The 19,545-nt window shown below is 40.2% G+C and overlaps 2 protein-coding genes across 2 annotated transcripts; one reads left to right on the forward strand and one right to left on the reverse strand.

Moving 5' to 3' along the window:
- LOC117260771 (potassium-transporting ATPase subunit beta-like) lies at nt 1-7,673 on the reverse strand. The gene is made up of 7 exons (XM_033632855.2): nt 7,328-7,673; nt 4,160-4,288; nt 2,624-2,737; nt 2,329-2,534; nt 2,147-2,209; nt 1,597-1,689; nt 1-419 (listed from the first exon to the last, which is right to left on the reverse strand). Exons 1-7 carry the CDS (start codon nt 7,437-7,439, stop codon nt 261-263), a joined length of 876 nt encoding a protein of 291 aa, XP_033488746.1. The 5' UTR covers nt 7,440-7,673; the 3' UTR covers nt 1-260.
- A 1,869-nt stretch (nt 7,674-9,542) lies between these two features.
- grk1a (G protein-coupled receptor kinase 1 a) lies at nt 9,543-19,052 on the forward strand. The gene is made up of 7 exons (XM_033618551.2): nt 9,543-10,974; nt 11,921-12,048; nt 12,250-12,407; nt 14,709-14,792; nt 17,260-17,384; nt 18,025-18,226; nt 18,329-19,052. The coding sequence occupies exons 1-7, from the start codon at nt 10,273-10,275 to the stop codon at nt 18,619-18,621; spliced, it is 1,692 nt and encodes a 563-aa protein (XP_033474442.1). The 5' UTR covers nt 9,543-10,272; the 3' UTR covers nt 18,622-19,052.
- Nucleotides 19,053-19,545: the final 493 nt, after the last annotated feature.

The raw sequence follows: 19,545 nt of genomic DNA on the forward strand, positions 1-19,545 counted from the left end.
TAGATTTAAAGATTTTATTTTTCATGTCATGGTAAAATCTGAAACTTATTTGACAAAAAGATTCATGAATCACTCAAAGTTTGACAAATCAGGTTTATAAAAGCTCCACACAGACATTAACACGTGGGCCGATACTGTTAAATACAAATGGTTTAAAGGTCGTTAGATAATAGTCACTATTGATCTGCAGTCACCTGCTCTATCTTTGATACTGACTGGTTAGTTGTTACATGATTACAGGACATCCTCTCCTCTGCTTCTCATTTCACTGCTTTGAGGAGGAAGGTGACTTTCCCCTCAAAGGGGTCGTAGGGGTTTTGGTAGCTGATCTTCTCGGAGACCACTCTGCACTGGATCTTGGCTGTCTTCTCTCCGACCAGGTTGAACCGAACAGCCACCAACGGGTTGACGTAAGTGGGCTGAGGAAAAGGAGGAAGGAGGAGATGCAGACAGTTGGTCGATGATAAGTATGACTTTTGTTCTTTAAATTTTATTTTTCTAGGACATGTTGATACAACTTAAAAGCAGTTTGACATTTTGGGAAATATGTTTATTCACTTTCTTGCCAAGAGTTAGATGAGAAGATTGATACAACCAAATGCTCCTAGAATCTGATTAGCTTAGCTTAGCTTAGCTTAGTTTAGCATAAAGACTGCAAACAGGTGGAAACAGATAGCCTGGCTCTGTGCAAAGGCAACAAAATTTTTCTATCCGAGCTTTTAAATCTCACAAATTAACATATCATATTACAGCACATTTGTTTAATCTGTACAAAAGTGTGACAATGTCAGTTTGTAGTTTTATGGGGAGTCGAGTGTCAGTTCTTGATGTCACAATGAGGTTGCAAAGCAGCCAGTAGAGACAATAGGAAGTCACTGCAAATTGTCATTTTGACCCCGATCTCTGAACAAAGCCAGGCTAGCTGTTTCCCCCTGTTTCCAGTCTTTGCGCTAAGCTAAGCTAACCACTTGCTGGTTGTGAATACATACTTATTGTAATACATACTTTAGATACGTACCACTGTTTTGATTTGCCTCTTGGCAAGAAATTGAATAAGTACGTTTCCAAAACGTCCAACTGAGCTATTGGGCTCTGTTGACCACATGTTCATAGAGGTTCAGAGAAGCCGTGATTCTGATTGATTCCCCCCCCCCACTATCTCAATGTCACAAGTTAATTACTTAGTTATCTCAAGAAAATGAGCTTTGCTGACTTGAGATAATGAGATAATTACAAAAAAGAGGTTGGTTCCTCTTATTAGGCTACTTATAATTTTTTAGCAGAGATCAGGAGCTCCACGCCAGCATGCATAAAAGGCATCCGGACAACTGGAGCATTTTCATGAGATAACTACATAAAACAATCTTTTGTTTTGTCATGATAACAAGTTGATTATCTCGTTTTCACAAGATAACAAAGCTCCTTTTTTTTCTTTTCGAGATAAGATAAATAGTTAAATCACTAGAAGATTAAAATAAATAATTGAAAGCAAGTCTGGCACACAGTTAGTGTGGGACCATTGCCCGCTTGGTGATCCAGCCAAACGTCTACAGATTACATTTTTAACGACAGAAACACATCTTAATTCTTGCTCACCTGTGCCAGCCTTCCGTAGTAAGGGAAGTAAGAGAGATCCATAATTCCCCTGTCAGGGAAATACTCCATTTTGGCCACATTGTCATATCCTTCCTAAAAAACCCACACAAACACAGAATTTCATCAGATTTTAAGAAGCACTCCACCAATTTTACTAAATAAAGATCAGTTAACTCATCACAAGAGAGAAAACAAGTTATATTTTTCTCGTGTGACTCAGGAGGAGCTTTGTCAAGTCAAAGAAAATAACCCTCGGTACAGGGACAACAAATTTATACCAGAAAGTCTGTGTTACAAAGTGGGGTTGTTGAGTTTGAAAGAGAGCTGCGTTATGGGAAATGTAGGATCCAGTGTTTTGGAGCGCAGCCCATATTGAAACTAAAAGTCAGCATATATTTGGCTCTCATGATCGATTATGATCTTTCCTCTCGGGAAGCCCTCAAACTTTATGGAAGTGTAATAATAATTCACTGGAGTAACTCTGAAAATAAAATGTAAAACTTTAAACTCAATGATGCATGCAGTTACAGTGTATACAGATGTTGCTCACCAGTATGGTGCAGTTGACATATGGGGGAGTGCTGGTGTGATTCGTGGGCAGAAAGTTGATGATCTGTGGAGACAAAACAGATCTGCCTTTAGTCATGGTCATTTAATGTGATTTATTTTTTTAAGTACTGCAAGATCCATTTTTTTAAAGCACTCTGAAGGATATATTTGAATGAAACGTACCCTGTTCATCTTGATGACGACACAAGGCATGGAGCAATTGTAGCCAAAGGTTGGGTCCTCAAATCCTGAGCAGGGTCCCAGCATGCTTTGCGTGAAGGGGCACGCCCACTTGGTGTGGTGAGGGGCGGAGTAGGTGTTCTGGAAGAAGTACTTTCCTTTAGTGCAGTTGTAGTTGTTACATTCAAGCTGTCTGGTGTCATTGTAGGCTGATGGACAGAGACAGACAGAAACATTCAGGTGCCTTGATATTTGTGAGACATGAAGGTCCTGTAGGGTCGAGTGAGTGAATACTAACGCTTCAGGAACTCATTAAGGATGTTGGTCATCTTCATCCAGCTGGCCTTGTCTGATGTGTTGTAGATGATTTCGACAATCTCCTCCCCATACGTGTCCGGCCATACCATTACCCCTGAACAGACGAGCAAACAGAAAGCTGGTTAACTGAGGTTTAATTTAAAGGGACAGTTCGCCCTAAAATCAAAAAATACATATCTTTCCTCTCACCTGTAGTGCTGTTTATCAGTCTAGACTGTTTTAGTGTTGGAGATATCAGCTGTAGAGATGTCTGACTTCTCTCCAATATAATGGAACTAGATGGCACTTGGTGTGTGGTGCACAAAGCACCAAAATACACATTTGAAAAACTCAACAGAAACATCTCTTTAGAGAAATAATGACCCAGTTACTATTTTCTTTCTACCAAACTACACCCTCTAACAGACACACACGCAGAAGGAAACACGCATCTACTGCTAGCTCATGTAGCACCACTGAGCTATACAGCTTAGCTGTGGAGGACACCATTAATGTCGACATCTTACACTGTCACGTGATGCATCTGTAAATGTATTTTCTTGGTGCTTTGAGCAGTAGTGATGGGTGGACAGATGCTTTTCACAGTTTTGGTTCCTTCAAGTTTTTTTAAAACTCTGATACTTGCTGCAAAATATGTCAGTATCTTATTAACATGTTGTTTAAATGCTATGAGCAAGAAAATACAACACGTTTTCTTTGTGGCGTCCATGTTGTTTCACCAACTACAACTACCACCCAAGGAGCACTTGAATGCACCATTGGCCTTGGCTGGTGCAGGTCTCAGCTCAAGTCAGATTTAATCAATGGTCCCTCATTCATTCAGCACGGTTGCTGCACTTTGTTCCTGCATAACAACAAAATTAGCAGCAGGAAAAGAAGTGCATTTTTGATGGCAGGCCATTGTAGTTAAAGTGGTAAGCTCTGAGGCTATTCATGGAATATAGCTAAAGTTTTCTTCATCAGGTGGTAAATTTTCGCAAAGCTGTATGTAACAAGCCCACCCTTTCTTGTAGGAAGGCCATGTAAGCCCAGCAGATTTTACAGAGATGTGATCTGACTGTATCAACTTAAAGTTATTCCCAGACAAGCAACAGACGTCCTACTTAGCGAGAACAGTTCCTTCGATCTTGTTCAGTGAGTGCAGCTGCCAGGCTGTCTGAACTCGAGTCCTATTCAGTTGCTCCTCGTTAACTCACTGTAGCTGGCAGCATGAGCAGCGCCCTACAATAATTGTGAGTGGGCATGTGGGAGAAGTTGGGGATTCATGAACAAAGGCTGACTTGGAACATACTGGACACTAAAAGGAGTCATTTAACGAGATTTGTTAGTTCATTTTTTCCCATCAGTATTATGCACCACAAGCTGAGTGAAGTCTTTATCTCTAGCACTCGACAACTCACACCAAAACAATCTACATTGATAAACAGCACTATAGATGAGAGTAAAAACATGTATTTTTGTTTTTTGGGTGAACCTTTAAGCCGTCATTGTCTTATCTCGTGTTGTTGTGTGTTACCCGGAGATTTTAACCGGTCTTGATAGTCCGGCGCGTACGGACACAAGGTGTACATGAGCGTCCAGATGGCCAGACTGAAGAGGGCCGTCATCACAATGTAGAAGGCCACGTAATACAGACTGATGTACACTGCGAAGGAGAGAGGGTACAGGCAGGGTCACATGTTAGTGGCAGCATATGTGCAGTGAAGTAAACTCCTTCATGTATTTACAGTATACACCGGCTTAATGTGAAAGCACACGTGACACAGAGAAGGGCTTTGAGCGTGGTCACAAAGGTGTGTGTCTACATTCGCAGAGGTCAAGGTGTCCTCTGTCGATATGAGCTCAATTTAATCTGATTGTAAGATCAAACAAAGAGGGGGAAGGACTCTGACAAAAAACTAAGCTTATCACAGCAGCAGGCTTATCGCCCTCTGTCCACACACTGCAAACATACACTCACTGTGGTGATATTAAAGGACAGAAAATGTCACACAGAACAGTACAAGTACACGTTGTAGGCCTGTGGTTGTGTTTTATTGTATCACATACAGAGCTGCATATATGTGGTGCATCATTTGGTAAAGTAATTTCAAAATGACTCTTGGGTCAAAAGGTCAAGGTTAGATTTCACATGTCCATATGCAGTGGTGGGATGTAACTAAGTACATTTACTAGATTTGTTTTTCAGTTATACTGACAAGTTACTTTGTAGGTTTATATTCTACACACAAAATATATCAGGATAAACCAGTGGTTCCCAACTGGTCCAGCCACAGGGTTCAGATTTCTCCTTAGTCATTAGTTCAAGGTCAACACAGTTTAATATATTCAGCGTCATATTTGTCGTCGACTTAGTTTGCTGTCTCTGTTAAGTATCTGTCTGTTATTCACTAGCCTCGTGTCACCAGGCTCTTCACGTACAGGGAAGCGCCTGGTTTCCATTCACTCTGAATTTTGTCTGGATTCTGGTTCCAGTCTAGAGAGCGGATCTGGAATTCACCAAATTCACCAAAGTAAAAGTGTTCACCAAAGTAAAACTTTAAATTCTGGTGCACCATCAATGTACAATAAAAGAAAAAGGTTAACTTAATGGCTTGGGGCTTTTCTTGTAAATTATATTCTTTAAATTAAAAAGTTTCACAGCATTTTTATTAGCTTGGTGCTTTTATTTTGACGGAAAGGCACATCCATCGAATTCCGGATCCTGTCTCTCTCACCCTCGTTCTGGTTCCTTACCAAAACGGCCACTAAACAGCCCCAGACTAGTTATTCACTCACGCTACAGCAGGAAACGGTACTTCAAAATAAAAGCTCTGTGCCAGAAATTCACTGTACTTCAAAATAAAGTGTGCTTTTTACAAACAACACATTCTCAAGTCACCTGCGGTCCATTCAAAATGGACCCATGACCCACTTTTGGACTGTGACCCACCAGTTAGAAACCACTGATATGAGATATACCACAATGCCCCCCGTCAATATTTAGAACATGTGTACATGTTCATTTATCCTCCCTAATATGAGGACTTTTATTTTGACAAAATTAATTACATTTACACAATTGATACAGAAAAGGCACAAATTAGTCTATAAAAAATCACCAGAATGCAGAAAATTAAGTGTTTAATGTTCAGAATTTTATGGCAGAGGACCCTGAAAACCCCTGTTTCATGTGTGTTCCTCCCAATGTTGGAACGAAACCTACGAGCTTGACTAACTGTATTCACTACATCTATTTTCCAGTTATACTTAAAAGTTACTTTTCAGGTTTAGATTTTATACACAAAAATATATGAAGATTCAAAGCACCATTATAGATTAACAACATATCTACCAACATTAAAAAAAGTAGTTCGAAATACCTCCACCAGCTGCAACATCAAAATTACACTTTAAGGCTTTAAATGATAATCCACTAATATGATGTATAATCATTTAACACTGACAGAGGCCATTCTGCTGCATGAATACTTCTTACATATTCCTATATACTTTTACATGGGTAATATTTTGAAAGCAATAAGCTGCATGCTGGTAGATAGAAAGAGATACAGGTTGCTGTAATTCTTATTCTGGCCATAAAGATATGCCCTCCTAATGTGACTCCAGTATAAGAGAACAATATGTCCGTCTTGTGTATTTTGTACTAAAAAAGATTGTAACTTTGGAAATACCCACTTTACTTAGCTGAAGACTGTTGAACATTAGCGTCTAATGAGCTTATCTAAACTCTTCAGGGATGGAGTGGACAGAAGAAATAAATACTGAAAGCCATAGCTCTTTAGATGTGCATAAGGGCATCTGAATCTATACTTTAACTTTCATTTGAGCAAATATCTGCAGTTCTTCAGTTAAAATATTGAACATGTGTTGAATATTTGTTCCAGTTTGTTTCAGTTGTTCAAGATGGACAAATAATATGAACACATTTTAACACAGCATTATATTCTATTTTATTATATCATATTCTATTTCTACATCTAAGCTTCTGCATTGTTTCATTTCTTAGATTCTAATTAGATTTTATTGACATGATTTTTTTTTAATACATATTTGTTGGAAGGATCCTAAAATCTAATAATTTCATTGACACTTGAAGAACTTGAACTAATGTAATCCAAGTTCACAATATTTTATTTTTGTTGACAGTGTCTCATGTATTAATGCAACTTGAAGGTCCGTCTTGTGTTTGAAGTGTCATTAGGCACAAAGGAGGTCTGCACACTGTTGGGCTCCAAATGAAAAATTTGTATTTTTTTCTTTTAGGATTTTTTCAAGGCAACATTTTGATGTTCAAGATCTTCTTCTTGCAGATCTAAATATGCCTTATAAAAAGAGAAACATGCCTTAAAGAAAAATATAAACTTTTTATTTGGAGGCTGACAGTGTGCAAACCTCCCTCAGGCCCTATAGTGATATATTTTGTCTTGGACATGAGTATTTCTGCCTTGATGTGTGCATATATGTCCCTATTTTAAGTAGATGCTCACCAGAAGTAAATGAACGACACTTACCACGATATTTATTTGGCAGTGCAACAAATACAGTTTCATTAATTATACTTCCACTCTCCTATTTAATACAAACCACTGTACTGTATTGTCAAAGGTGTTTCTGCCTCTCATTGTATATTTCCAATGTTTATTTGATGTTGCAAAAGAGATATCAATGAAGTTATAATTACCCCATTTCTCTGGTGTTCTGCCCATTAACGTCCCATTGTCTGAGTTCCACACGAAATGCCCAAAGTCCTCACATCGTTGCCCACAAGTCCTCTTCTCCTTCAAGGCGGCCATGATGAAGCTCTGTTCTGACCAGCAACCACAGCAGACCTTTTCTTTTCTTTACTCAAATGTACCTTCTCTTCTTCTCTCCCTCACTTACAGTAAGGCTCACACAGTTATACTTGTGTCCCCGCTCTCCTTCCTGTCCCTCCCCACAGAGTTTGAGGCACTTAGGTTTCTGCTGATGTCTTGTTTGTCTCCTGTCACATACTTTTTTACAGTGAAAGCTAAAACTCACTCCCTGGACGTCGCTCCAGAGTGTGATGTGTGCGTTATCTCTTATTCACTCTTTATAAGGCCGAGATAAGGTGGGCATGATGGCGGTATGATGTCCTTTACTCCTTGGAGAAATGTGAGGATCACCTTGAACAGCCAGGCAGCTCGGTTACCAATGACGACAATCAAGGTGAACGACTGAATATGATTTGTTGAGAAATGATTGACACGTGGAAACATAAACCAGAGCTTGCGTCTGTTTGATTCTGTACCTACCAAAGAGCCAATCTGGGCTTAAAGCATTGAACTTTTCCAAAAGTAAAAAGAAGACATTTTAAAGGACGTAGAGTCGGACAAAATCCTCAAACTTAACAAGGCTGAACCAAATAATGTTGACATACTTATATATGCATATAGTGGCATATGTACAGGACTCTAAAACGAAGAGGAGCTCGCTTGAGCAGGAGTTTTGTTCCTCCTGTGACAGCAGCCCTGAACAATTTCTGCCTCGTTCACACTGTTATGAGCTGGGATGGATGTATGCATACATGCAGATTTTGTGTTCTGTCTTTATCTGTATGTTTCTGTGTTTCACAGAACAAACAATCTCTGGGACAGGGAATGAATTATTCTGAATATTTGGTGTCATCACCAGGTCAATATTTCAACCTGTCTGGCACTATGGTTTATGACAATATGCCTGCAAAACTAATGGTATTTCCATCAGTCTTTGTGTTTGATGCTAGATAGCTAATTTTAGCATGTGCTGAGACTGAGGGCCCTAGCTTACACCCTGCGCAAAAGCGGCACACAGCACAGCACTAATGTCATTGCTAGTTTGAGATGGACACAGCTGTCGTTTCAATGGCCAGTGCCCACATTGTGCGAGTAGCAAATATAGTTGCACCCAAGATGAGCTGTGGTCAGGTGCATTGATTGCTCATTATGATTGTACCCAAATGCAGCACTCCGAGGCAGGCAGACAGTTGGTAATGACTTTTATTATATACAAGGTAACATGAACATGAGCTGACAAATAATTCTTCAGGCGCAGAGCCCAGGGTCCAGGGAATGAGCCGACAGGTAGGTAATAGAAGGACACACACACAAGGCAATGTGTGGTGTCTCACAGCAGGCGACTGACAGCAGGTGGGAACTCTCACTTTGTAACGTTGTAGCAGGAAAACACTACACAGCCACAGGCAGACAGAAACCAGAGACGCTGAGGCCAAACTCGTGGTCAGGGACAGAAGGCTGGCGAGTTTACCAGGAAGCAGATGACATAGACAGGTTGGGAACAAGCAGGGTCGGTACCAGGGAATCAAGCCAAAAGTGAGTGCTGGAATGTCTTGCATGAGGTTGAAGAACAATCTGAAAGTGAGTGGGTGGAGAGCAGGAGTCTTTATACTGAGCCAGTCAGTGATTGAAAGCAGGTGAGTGGAGTTGGGCTGATGAGGTGGCAGGCTGAGCTGAGCAGGTGAGCAGAGTTGCCTTGATGAGGTGGGTGTGGCTGGCAGCAGGGTGCAGGTGAGGGAGAGACGAAGACTGTGACAAAACTAGACAACAAACCATAACCCAGGGTGAGAGAGAGAGAGAGAGAGAGAGAGAGAGAGAGAGAGAGAGAGAGAGAGAGAGAGAGAGAGAGAGAGAGAGAGAGAGAGAGAGAGTGACAGAGTGACTGACTGACTGACTGACTGACTCCAGCAGCTTATATAGCTGAGGAGCAGCAGCACACCTGGTATGAGTTAATCAGTGATGCCTCTCCCTGCCAGAGATGCACAGATTGGTTGTGGGTAGATGAAATAATACATCATTGACATGGAAAATATCAATAACATTTTCAAAATTATGAACATTTCATTTGTTTTGCAGATGTTTGGCTAAAAACAAAAGTTACTTCACAGTTTTAAAAATAATTATTTGAGGAATCACTGCTAGTTTTCAGACTGAATGAGTGTTTCTCTCTGGTGTAGGGTTACAGAAAGAGAGAAGGTTTAAAACTGGCAAAGTAAGACCCAAATAGTACAAGACCAGCACTGTGCAGAAGCATGATGTTAACTAGAGTGCACATTTTCCTCTCTGTGCCACTTTCTCTCCCTCAGCTTCAGTGCATTCCTGTCATTACCAGCCCACACATTCATTCATCTCTCCTCCTCCTTCTCTCTTGCCTCTCATCCTCCCATCATGTTTCCCGAGTCTCTGTTGTGTTGCCTTCTCTTCCTCTCCAGCGTGCACATGGGTTAGCACTGGATAAAGCATTACAGTGTTACAGAGTGGATAAATCCCTCTGGGGAGAGGGGATGAGTCAGGTAGATCTGCATGTGTGTGTGTGTGCATGTGTGTGACAGGGAATCTCAGGTTTAATGTATGAGGCAAAAGCTCTCTGTGGCTGTCTGCAGCGAGCAGACGGTCAGATGAATGAAATTTTTTTATTCTGAAGAGGAAATCCACATCACCTCTCATTCATATTTGGATATTAGCCATATATCATCTGCTTCTTTTCTACTTCCCTCTACTTTTTGCTGTCAGGTTTTCTCTGCACTCCTTCCAGACATTCATCTATTCTGCATTTTTTGCTGCATCTCTCACATTTTTCCATTCCTCTTCCTCACTTTCCGACTGGGTCACCATGGATATCGGTGGCCTGACGACAGTGGTGGCCAACTCTGCCTACATCTCAGCCCGCGGCAGCTTTGATGGCACTGCCAACCCTGCAACCAACCGAGACAAGAAGTACCACTCACGCCTGAAGCTGCCTCACATCACGGTGTGTGAAGGCTTGCGGGAGACTTTAGATCTGGGCTTCCAGACAGTCTGCGTGGAGCAGCCCATTGGCAAACGTCTCTTCCAGGAGTTCCTGGACTCCATCAAAGAATACAAAAGCCCCTGCCGCCTATGGAAGGATATTGAGGAATACAACATGGCTGAGGATGAAGACAGAGTCAAAAAGGCAAGCAAGATCTTGTCGAGGTACATGGAGCCGGACGCTAAGTATTTCTGCTCCTTCCTGCCAGAAAACGGCATCACAAAGGTCAAAGAGAAACACCAAGAGGCCGGGGATGAACTTTTCAGTGAGACCATGGACAACGTGATGGACTTTCTCAAGGAAGTGCCCTACACTTTCTTCCTGGAGAGTATGTATCTGAAAAGGTTCCTGCAGTGGAAATGGCTGGAGATGCAGCCAGTGGGAGAGGACTGGTTTATGGATTTCCGTGTGTTGGGGAAAGGGGGTTTTGGGGAAGTGTCTGCCTGTCAGATGAAGGCCACGGGGAAACTGTACGCCTGCAAGAAACTCAACAAGAAAAGGCTGAAGAAGAGAAAAGGCTATGAGGTAAGAAATCAGATCACAACACGTTTGTAGATCAAGAGGAATCTGGAAACATGAGTTGTGGTCGTGTTGTGTACAGTCTCTGCGTAAACCCCCCTCTAAACAAAACTCAGTACCTAGATGGAGCCTGCAGACGACGTAAGGCACCTTTGGCTTATATGATTAGTGCCCTCGGCATTAGAACATTTTGATCTCCTTATAAAGTGCCAGTCCTGCTGTGTTTATAAATGGAGCAGCTCTGGAGTGGATTTCCTAATCAGAAACAATAAAGTGGCTTTAACTTCAGCTCTAGATGTTGCCAAAATGATCCAGTTTACATTAATTTATGAAGCCATGTCAAATTAAACAAAATGTTTCTCTGTACAGTCCTTGTTGATGCTGATACTGCTACACTACAATGATCAAAACCATATAATACAGTGCATTCAAAGTAAGGCTGGTTAGCTCTGTACAGACTGTTTTATATTTTCAACTGCAGCCCTTTGACAAGATGTTTTGAAACCAATAAAGGGATCAAATTCACAGGACAGATTCACAGCAGACAGCATAAAGACACAAAGACAGCATTAACTAACGCAAACAGAAATTCTCAAGGTAGAACACAGGCCATGCAAAGCAACAAGCAACAGCAGAGCATCAGTACAATACAATGAAACAACAGACAGCATGTTAGTACCAACAGACACGGAGCAACATGAAGCAGCAACACAAACATAAAGTTAGCTGTGTTGTTAATAAAATAGATATTACATACATACCAATGCAGAGCTGGCTGCCTGGCAACGGGCAAAGGACGTAAAGCAAGTCAGCGGCATGTAAGCCAGAAATAACAATGATGAGCAATGTAATGTGTTGATTAGAAATGCAGTTTCTCATATCAGATGGAAGAGTCTCCATAGTTTAGAAGCTCTGACAGAAAAGCACGATTGGTCCTTGACTTGTCCTGTAGGGGGCGATGGTGGAGAAGAAGATCCTGGCTCGAGTTCACAGCAGGTTCATCGTCTCTTTGGCGTACGCCTTCCAGTCCAAAACCGAGTTGTGTCTGGTCATGACCATCATGAACGGAGGAGACCTGAGGTTAGAGCTCACTCACTCTCACTCACTGAACACAACATCCCAATGTTTCAGTCCCTCCTTTAGATCCCACATCCTCCCAGGCTCTGCCATAAGGATCTACTTACAACCCCATATTAAGAATTGATATTTTAATTTAGAGATCATGCATTGAATCTCTACAGTGTTCCTTTCTTGCATATCATCTCTCCTGTGCCACTATAGGTATCACATTTATAACGTGGATGAGAACAACCCGGGGTTTGACGAGGCGCGGGCCTGTTACTACGCCGCTCAGATCATCCAGGGGATGGAGCACCTGCACCAGAAGAGGATCATCTACAGAGACCTCAAACCAGAGAACGTTCTGCTGGACAATCAAGGTCAGACACTCAAAAAAAAAGAACATACGCAATCTTACATCATACTTAATACGATAAAGTATGTTAGTATGTGAGTTTGCACAGATCTGTAGTCACTTGTATTTGGTCATGAAACGCAGTGTGAAGTCATTTGGTTTGAAGACTTTTGGGCTTCTCATAGTTGATGGGCTGCTGGTGATTCTTGTTTTAGAGGTCATTTATACATTCAAGACAACATATTGGTTCAACAGTGAATTTATAGAGTACTGCCTGCATTTTGGAGCTCTAGAATATTTGATTCAAACAGTGGTTTGACAAGCCACTGTGAAGCAAAGAACACATCCTTTAATGGCTCAAATCTGCAGCAAACAGCATTAGGCAGGCCAAAAAGGCTTAAACATGCAGTCCACGCTGCAACGTGTTTCGACTTAAACTCTTCTTCAGGCAGCAATGGTAAGTGTGTGCAGTCCTGTCAGCTATATAGGAAGGGGGGAGGATTCAATTAGTAATCACTTCATCTTGGGCAGGTGTGGATAGAGTGTTGTCTGCAACACAGCTGAATCAAATGATGATCAACTGAGACAAACCAAAAAACTCAAAAGGAGCTTTCTGCTGCACAAAAAATGCATGGCATTATAGAAATTGCAATTATTAAGCTGTAAGGCACCAAACAATATACATACACATATACACAGAAGAATATAAACAAAATACACATATTAATGCACAAATGTGTGAGAGGAAATGTGAAGTGCCTGTTTTTTAAAAAAAAGAAGAAGAAAGAGAGAAGAAAGGCTAGTTAATAGAAGCACTGAAAATCTATTTAGGCCATGTGGAAATACTATATTAAAGTAGTGTATCCACCGTGCTTCTGCTTGTTAGTGTTTGCGTTCAAAGTCTCCACCATGAGAAGAGGGTTGAATTTTTTCAATAACCCAAAAGTTTAGTGAGTGGATGGCATGTTTAAGCCTGTATGTGTTGTTTTTTGGCCTGCCTAACGCTGTTTACTGCACATTTGAGCCATTAAAGGATGTGTTCTTTGCTTCACAGTGGCTTCCTTCATTTTTTCTTTTTATGATTTTGCCCTTTGGGTTTTCCACTGTTTTTTGAGATTTTCATTGCAGAGAGTTATACTAGAAGATTAATACTTTTGTGTGTTAAATATGAAGTTGGAGCCAGGAGCCTGTTAGTGAAGCCTAAAGTTAAAGACAGGAAACATGGATGTATTAAGAGACCTGGATGCAGCGTTGAAGGCGGGGCCTCATTCATTCCTATTTAAAGTTGCTCAGTGGTGCATGAAGCCAAAAATTTCAAATGCTGCATATAAAATCGGCACTGCTTCCGCATTGTGTGGCCCACAACGCAGGCGCGCTTGAAACTCCCACCTGCCGAGGTGGCTACTTCAGGTTTAGCGCTCCACTAACTTGAATGGTAATGAAATAGTTTAATCGTGAGGTGCTTTTACATTGTCCAAATTTTATCGGCCCAAATGGATCAAATCCCGCTGGTGAAACAAGTCATTTTGCAAGCTGTGATGCTCAAAAAAATTTATCTAGTGATTTACAGTCGTCTCTTTTGCCATGCAAGACAATTAGAAAAGTATTTTTCGGCCAAGGGCATCATATAACAGATGCAATTCTACTGTTTGCCACTACAAAAATTGGCTTCAAATCCCGGTGCACTTCCTGAGGGCCTGCTGAAAACAGGGGAAAAGAAATTAGCCTGGCTCTGATCAAAGGTGGTAGAATCTGCCTACCAGCACATGAAAAGCTCACTGATTAACATGTTATATTAACATGTTATATCCTTTTTAATCTGCACAATAACTAAAGACAGTGGTGACTTCTGGAGCTTTTGAACGCAGCTGTCCTCATCGTCACACACACTTAGTTGGCTCCAGCTTCATATTTATCATATAGGCAAGAGAGTGCAGTCCTTCCTCTCATCTAACGCTTGGCAAGAAAGTGAATAAGTACATTTCACAAAATGTCAGACTGTTCCTTTAAAACAATCCACCAACCACTTGGGAACAGTACATCAGGTATGGCCTACTAAGTTGTGCTTTTAACGTCATGAAATGAAAGCTCCTCACCTTGACTTTAAAACATGTTCAGTTCTTGGCCTCCTGAGGTCAAAACACACACACGTGTTGTATAAACACACTGAACCACTCACATACACTTAACACCTACACACTGAGTCTTACTTCTAACACAAGGACGTCTTTCAGTTATCAAACAGTTTAACGTGCTGCAGGTCAACATTCGTATCTGTGACGCGCTCGGCTCTTGATATTACCCAGGTGTGTGTTTGTTCTCACAGGTAACGTGCGTATCTCTGACCTTGGCCTGGCTGTGGAGCTGGCTGATGATCAGCTCAAAATCAAGGGTTACGCTGGGACTCCAGGTACAGTCGAACAAAAAAACCCACCACACTGACATTTAACTGGTTGTAGCTGCTCTGACAGCAGGATCTGTGAACGACACCCACACCTGAAAAACCCACAGCTCTGTTTATCTTTCTCACTCTGTCATTAATATTTGACATTTACCTTCACTGTACAGCTGACGGTACCCGACCAGTGTTACCTGAATGACTGAGACATGCCGCCATTTTATAATAGAGCACAATGATTATGACTGTGTTGATCAGCAATATTGTAATAGAGAGTATAAATACAGTATAGATTCAATCTGGTGTTGATTCATCTCCTAATTTGTAAAAAAAAAATACTGGCTTTTAACATGTTTCCTTGTATATTGATGGGATTAGTTCTTGGTATGGCACATGGTAGCCACATGCTGTAGTTTGAGGTGTATCGACGTTTTAATTTAGATAAACTATAAGAGAAACAAATTATTTTAAGTCGTAGATGCATTCAAAGTCAGGTTATTTTAGTGTTTAATGTTGTAGCTGGCAGGGTGTTTGAGGTGTTAGACGACATGAAGTGTTTACTTTTGTAACTTTACACACAGTATTACACAGCTTTTGATTCTTTAAAGGTTAAATTCTGATATTCATCTATTGAATCTATTGAAATCACAGAGGTTTAGCTCTTCACAGACGTACATATGTGGCAGTGTTGAGAAATCTATGAAACAACAGTTCAACCATAAAGAAGGGAGTTCAAATATGGAGGACAGAAGCTGCCAAAATCAGAAATAAATAAATAAATAACTGGAAAAATAAATTAGATATGCCATTAAATGTAGCAAAAATAATATTAAAATAAATGTAAGAAATAATTAATTGATAAAATGTGACATGAATTATTATTTCTGTGTTAATTTGCTTCTTTATGTGTTTACCTTTAATGGCATATTATTTTATTTATTGAGTCATTTTTTTGTTGATTTATTTTTGTTTTGTTTTTTAAATTTTTTTTTAAACATTTGACCTCCATAATAAAAAAAAAGTTAAATTAATGAATATAATGCAAACTGTTTCTATAGCCCAGGTCAGGTGATGCATCACAAAACATACTGTAAACTGATCTATGTGGGGAAAATCAAATATCATAATATATTTGATCAAATGCCTCGATATCAATATTGCAACAATATCGTAGGGTTGACTGTTGGTGCTGTAGAAATCAAATAAGTCCACACATTAAGCAGCTCCTGTTTAGAAGGATTTAAGAAAATTAAATAAGAGTGATGTTTCGAGCCTACTTGATGTGCGGACTTATTTGTTTTCTACTTTGCCAGACGTGTCTTTGGTCCAGCACTCTCTCCATTGGACGCTGGGATGTGAACATCTTTTGTACTGTTTTTGACTATTGGTGCTTCCACAAAATATTTACAATGAGATTTTTGATAAATAATCATCAGTAATGTGGATATAATGACTAAATGACTAAAGGCAAATAATAAAACAGAACAGTCTGATAGGTTTAGAAAATCACATCTCTTTACTAAAATGCAGCCTTTAAAACCAGGGAAAGACAACACTTGAAATATGACAACATTCAAACATTAAGACTCTTGAAATATCTAGTCTCATATCATATCATAATATTGCGATTGATATAGTGTCAATATATTGCCTACCGTATACTAGTACTACTTTATATTACGTAGTTTAATGTGTAATAATCTTTATATTTTCTGAGTTTGTAATTTGTAAAAACTAAATCTGTACCCACTAACCTGTCAGTGCACCTGTGAACAAATGTAAAGGAGTAACAACATTTCCCTTTGATATGCAGTGTAGTACAAGTGCACATAAGTTGCATAAACATAGAATTACTAAAGTGACAGGTGCACTGCTTGAAGTAACGAACATTTTAGCAGTAGCAGCTGCTCCATTGTTAGTGGAGTGAAATCTGATAAGTTGACTCTTTGATCTCAGGATTTTAGTTTGAAGAGATGCAGTATATGTACAGATTAACTTAAGTATATTTTTAACAAAGATATAGATGTATTTAGCAGTTTAAATTGCAAATGGATCCTTCGTCTTATCCAAATGCACTGACACAGAAAGGTTGTGACCTCTTTTCCTATCACTGTAGAATGGTAGTACAGCATACTTATATTTATATCTATATTTTCATACTGTAGACATAGCTCTGCTCATTGTTACATTGCACTATTTATCCTGCTTTACATTACTATAGTTCTTATAGTCGCATAGCATTATCTATATTTATATCCATACTGTCATATATCTGCTGATAGACAACTCATAGTGTTGACTTTCAAAAATACACACTGAGAGATAATCTCACTGTTTTATTCTGCTCTTTGTTTGTCATCTTATGCTGTACTTTGTGTATTTGTGTAAACACCTTGGGGTGACATTTCCTTTCTGTGTACTCTGCGTGTGGAAATAACAATAAACAAACTTTAATTTCACTTTTTCCTCTCACCTGCAGGTTTCATGGCTCCAGAGCTGCTTAAAGGAGAGGAGTACGACTACTCTGTGGATTACTTTACCCTGGGGGTCACTCTGTTTGAGTTCATGGCTGCCAAGGGCCCCTTCAGGACCCGGGGAGAGAAGGTAAACATCCTGTGTGACCTGTGTTTCCTGTTGTCAGCCCATGTTCAGAGCTGTTTTAACATGTATTCTGTGCTTCAAACATTTCTTTGTTTGTTAAATTTCCTCTGCCTCTTCCCACAGTGGTCTTAGCTCTTACACACATATTTCTGTCATGTGATGTTTAAACCAGCTTTTACTAAACCCGTGTGATAATACAGTGACAGGCTGTAAAGATTTGATGGCTCAACTTTGTCCTCTTGTGGCCTCATGTGATACTGCGCTGAAATATAAAGCTGTGATTTAACCAGTGCTGGAAGAAGTATGAGCCAAGAAAAAGTAGCAATACCAGTCTGTAAAAAGTGTGACATTAAATGGATTTCATTACATATTTGTTCATCAAGCATTAATGTGGCCTGCACTGGGGGTTTACAGTGTTAATTGTGCAGCATTTTCAGATGACTGTAGCTACATAAACCTGAATACTCTAAATTTACCTGCAGATAAATAATAAATGTGCAGGTCTGAATTGGTTATTCCCTTTTAAGCTTTCATTTTTGGTGCATTGAGTCAGGTATAACAGGATAAACGTGTGTTAAAGTTGGACTTGTGTTTTAAATAAGAGGTACAGATGCATCTGTTCTGTCCTCTGTGCTGTTCCCAGGTAGAGAATAAAGTAGTGAAGAAGCGTATCCTGAATGAGGCAGTGATGTATCCAGAGAAGTTCAGTGAAAACGCCCGCTCCATCTGTGAGGGTCTGCTGGTCAAAGAGGTCGACAAGAGGCTCGGCTTCAAGAACGGATCTTGTGACGAGATCAGGGCGCACCCCTTCTTCAGAGAGATCAACTGGAGGAAACTCGATGCAGGTGTGTTCCATATCATCAAAGTTTCATAGTCGTTACCAGTCACTGTTTGGTTGATTGAAGTTAAACAAACTAAACGTCCATGAACCACTCGTGTCTCCTCAGGGATCCTCACACCCCCTTTTGTGCCAGACTCAAAGACAGTTTACGCCAAGAACATCGATGACGTTGGGGCCTTCTCCACTGTGAAAGGTGTTCAGCTGGACAACAAAGACAATGACTTTTATGATGAGTTCGCCTCGGGGAACATCTCCATCCCCTGGCAGGAGGAGATGATCGAGATGGGGATCTATGGCGAGCTCACAGTCTGGGGACCTGAAGGCACACTGCCCAACGACCTGCGCCGAGAATCCATCCTGGAGCAGCCGCCCAAGTCCTCCACCTGCACGGTGTCGTGAGAGGTGACCATGATGCTCCACAAAACACCTAATGGAAGATTTTACATGAACTGTTTGTTTCTTAAGCACTTTTTGTACAAGACGTCAGTACGTTTTAGTGGTGAGGCTGAGTGTGGAGGATGATGCATGCCTCTAAATGCAAAACCTTTTTTACTTTTAGCTCTATACTGTTAAATCATGTTACATGTCATGTCTATACTGTTGCTCACTTTAGTCTCATTTTCTTGAGGTAGAGGAATGAATGATCAGCTGTTATGTGTGTGTGTGTGTGTCAGTGTGAATAAACTGCAAGTTAAAAAAAAAAACATTTCTATTTCCTACCACCATTTTTGTTTGTTTCCACTTTTTGCTTTTGCTTTATCATTTTGCAGAAGTGTAAATAAACTTGTGTCCCTTGCTGCAGAGATGTTCAACTGAATTGAAATAAATATTTTGACATTAAAATCAGCGTGTTTTGTGTGTGATTGACACATTAACGTGAAGCTTCATTCAGGGACCAACAGATCTTAAAGAGCTGCCAGGATTTTAAAATCTGAAATAATTGAGAACATACTGAAACAATCTCTGTTGGCTGTGCAGATGTACACGCACAGCTCTTAGTTTTAATTTAGTGTGTTGCATGTTTTAAAGCTAACAGTCCAGTAAAATATATATCACTGAACAATAACGTAAAAACTGTATTTGTACTAGCTTCTGAAACGATGTGGAAAAGCTTTCACTGATATATTTAAAGAGTTGCTCACAATGATTTGTACATTACAAGAAATACTTACAACTGAGAGCCTGAAACTTTTGAAAATAACATAAATGAATAATCAATTTCTCTCATTTTTATAAGCGAGGACGAATTAATAATCAATGAAGGGTGACACAGTGGTGCAGTGGTTAGCATTGTCACCTCACACTCCTCACCCTGGGCTCGAA

The sequence above is a fragment of the Epinephelus lanceolatus genome, chromosome 2 (genome assembly GCF_041903045.1).
Source record: "Epinephelus lanceolatus isolate andai-2023 chromosome 2, ASM4190304v1, whole genome shotgun sequence".
Classification (NCBI taxonomy): domain Eukaryota; kingdom Metazoa; phylum Chordata; class Actinopteri; order Perciformes; family Serranidae; genus Epinephelus; species Epinephelus lanceolatus.

What these genes read in the sequence shown, in the direction of transcription:
- LOC117260771 (XM_033632855.2), bottom strand. Translation starts at nt 7,439, where the DNA reads ATGGCCGCCTTGAAGGAGAAGAGGACTTGTGGGCAACGATGTGAGGAC. An exon ending in TCGTCATCAAGATGAACAGG is followed by an intron (nt 2,210 to 2,328) that starts GTACGTTTCATT and finishes TTGTCTCCACAG; the next exon opens with ATCATCAACTTTCTGCCCAC. An exon ending in ATGTCAACTGCACCATACTG is followed by an intron (nt 1,690 to 2,146) that starts GTGAGCAACATC and finishes TGGGTTTTTTAG; the next exon opens with GAAGGATATGACAATGTGGC.
- grk1a (XM_033618551.2), top strand. Translation starts at nt 10,273, where the DNA reads ATGGATATCGGTGGCCTGACGACAGTGGTGGCCAACTCTGCCTACATC. An exon ending in ATGAACGGAGGAGACCTGAG is followed by an intron (nt 12,049 to 12,249) that starts GTTAGAGCTCAC and finishes GTGCCACTATAG; the next exon opens with GTATCACATTTATAACGTGG. An exon ending in CTGGAGGAAACTCGATGCAG is followed by an intron (nt 18,227 to 18,328) that starts GTGTGTTCCATA and finishes GTGTCTCCTCAG; the next exon opens with GGATCCTCACACCCCCTTTT.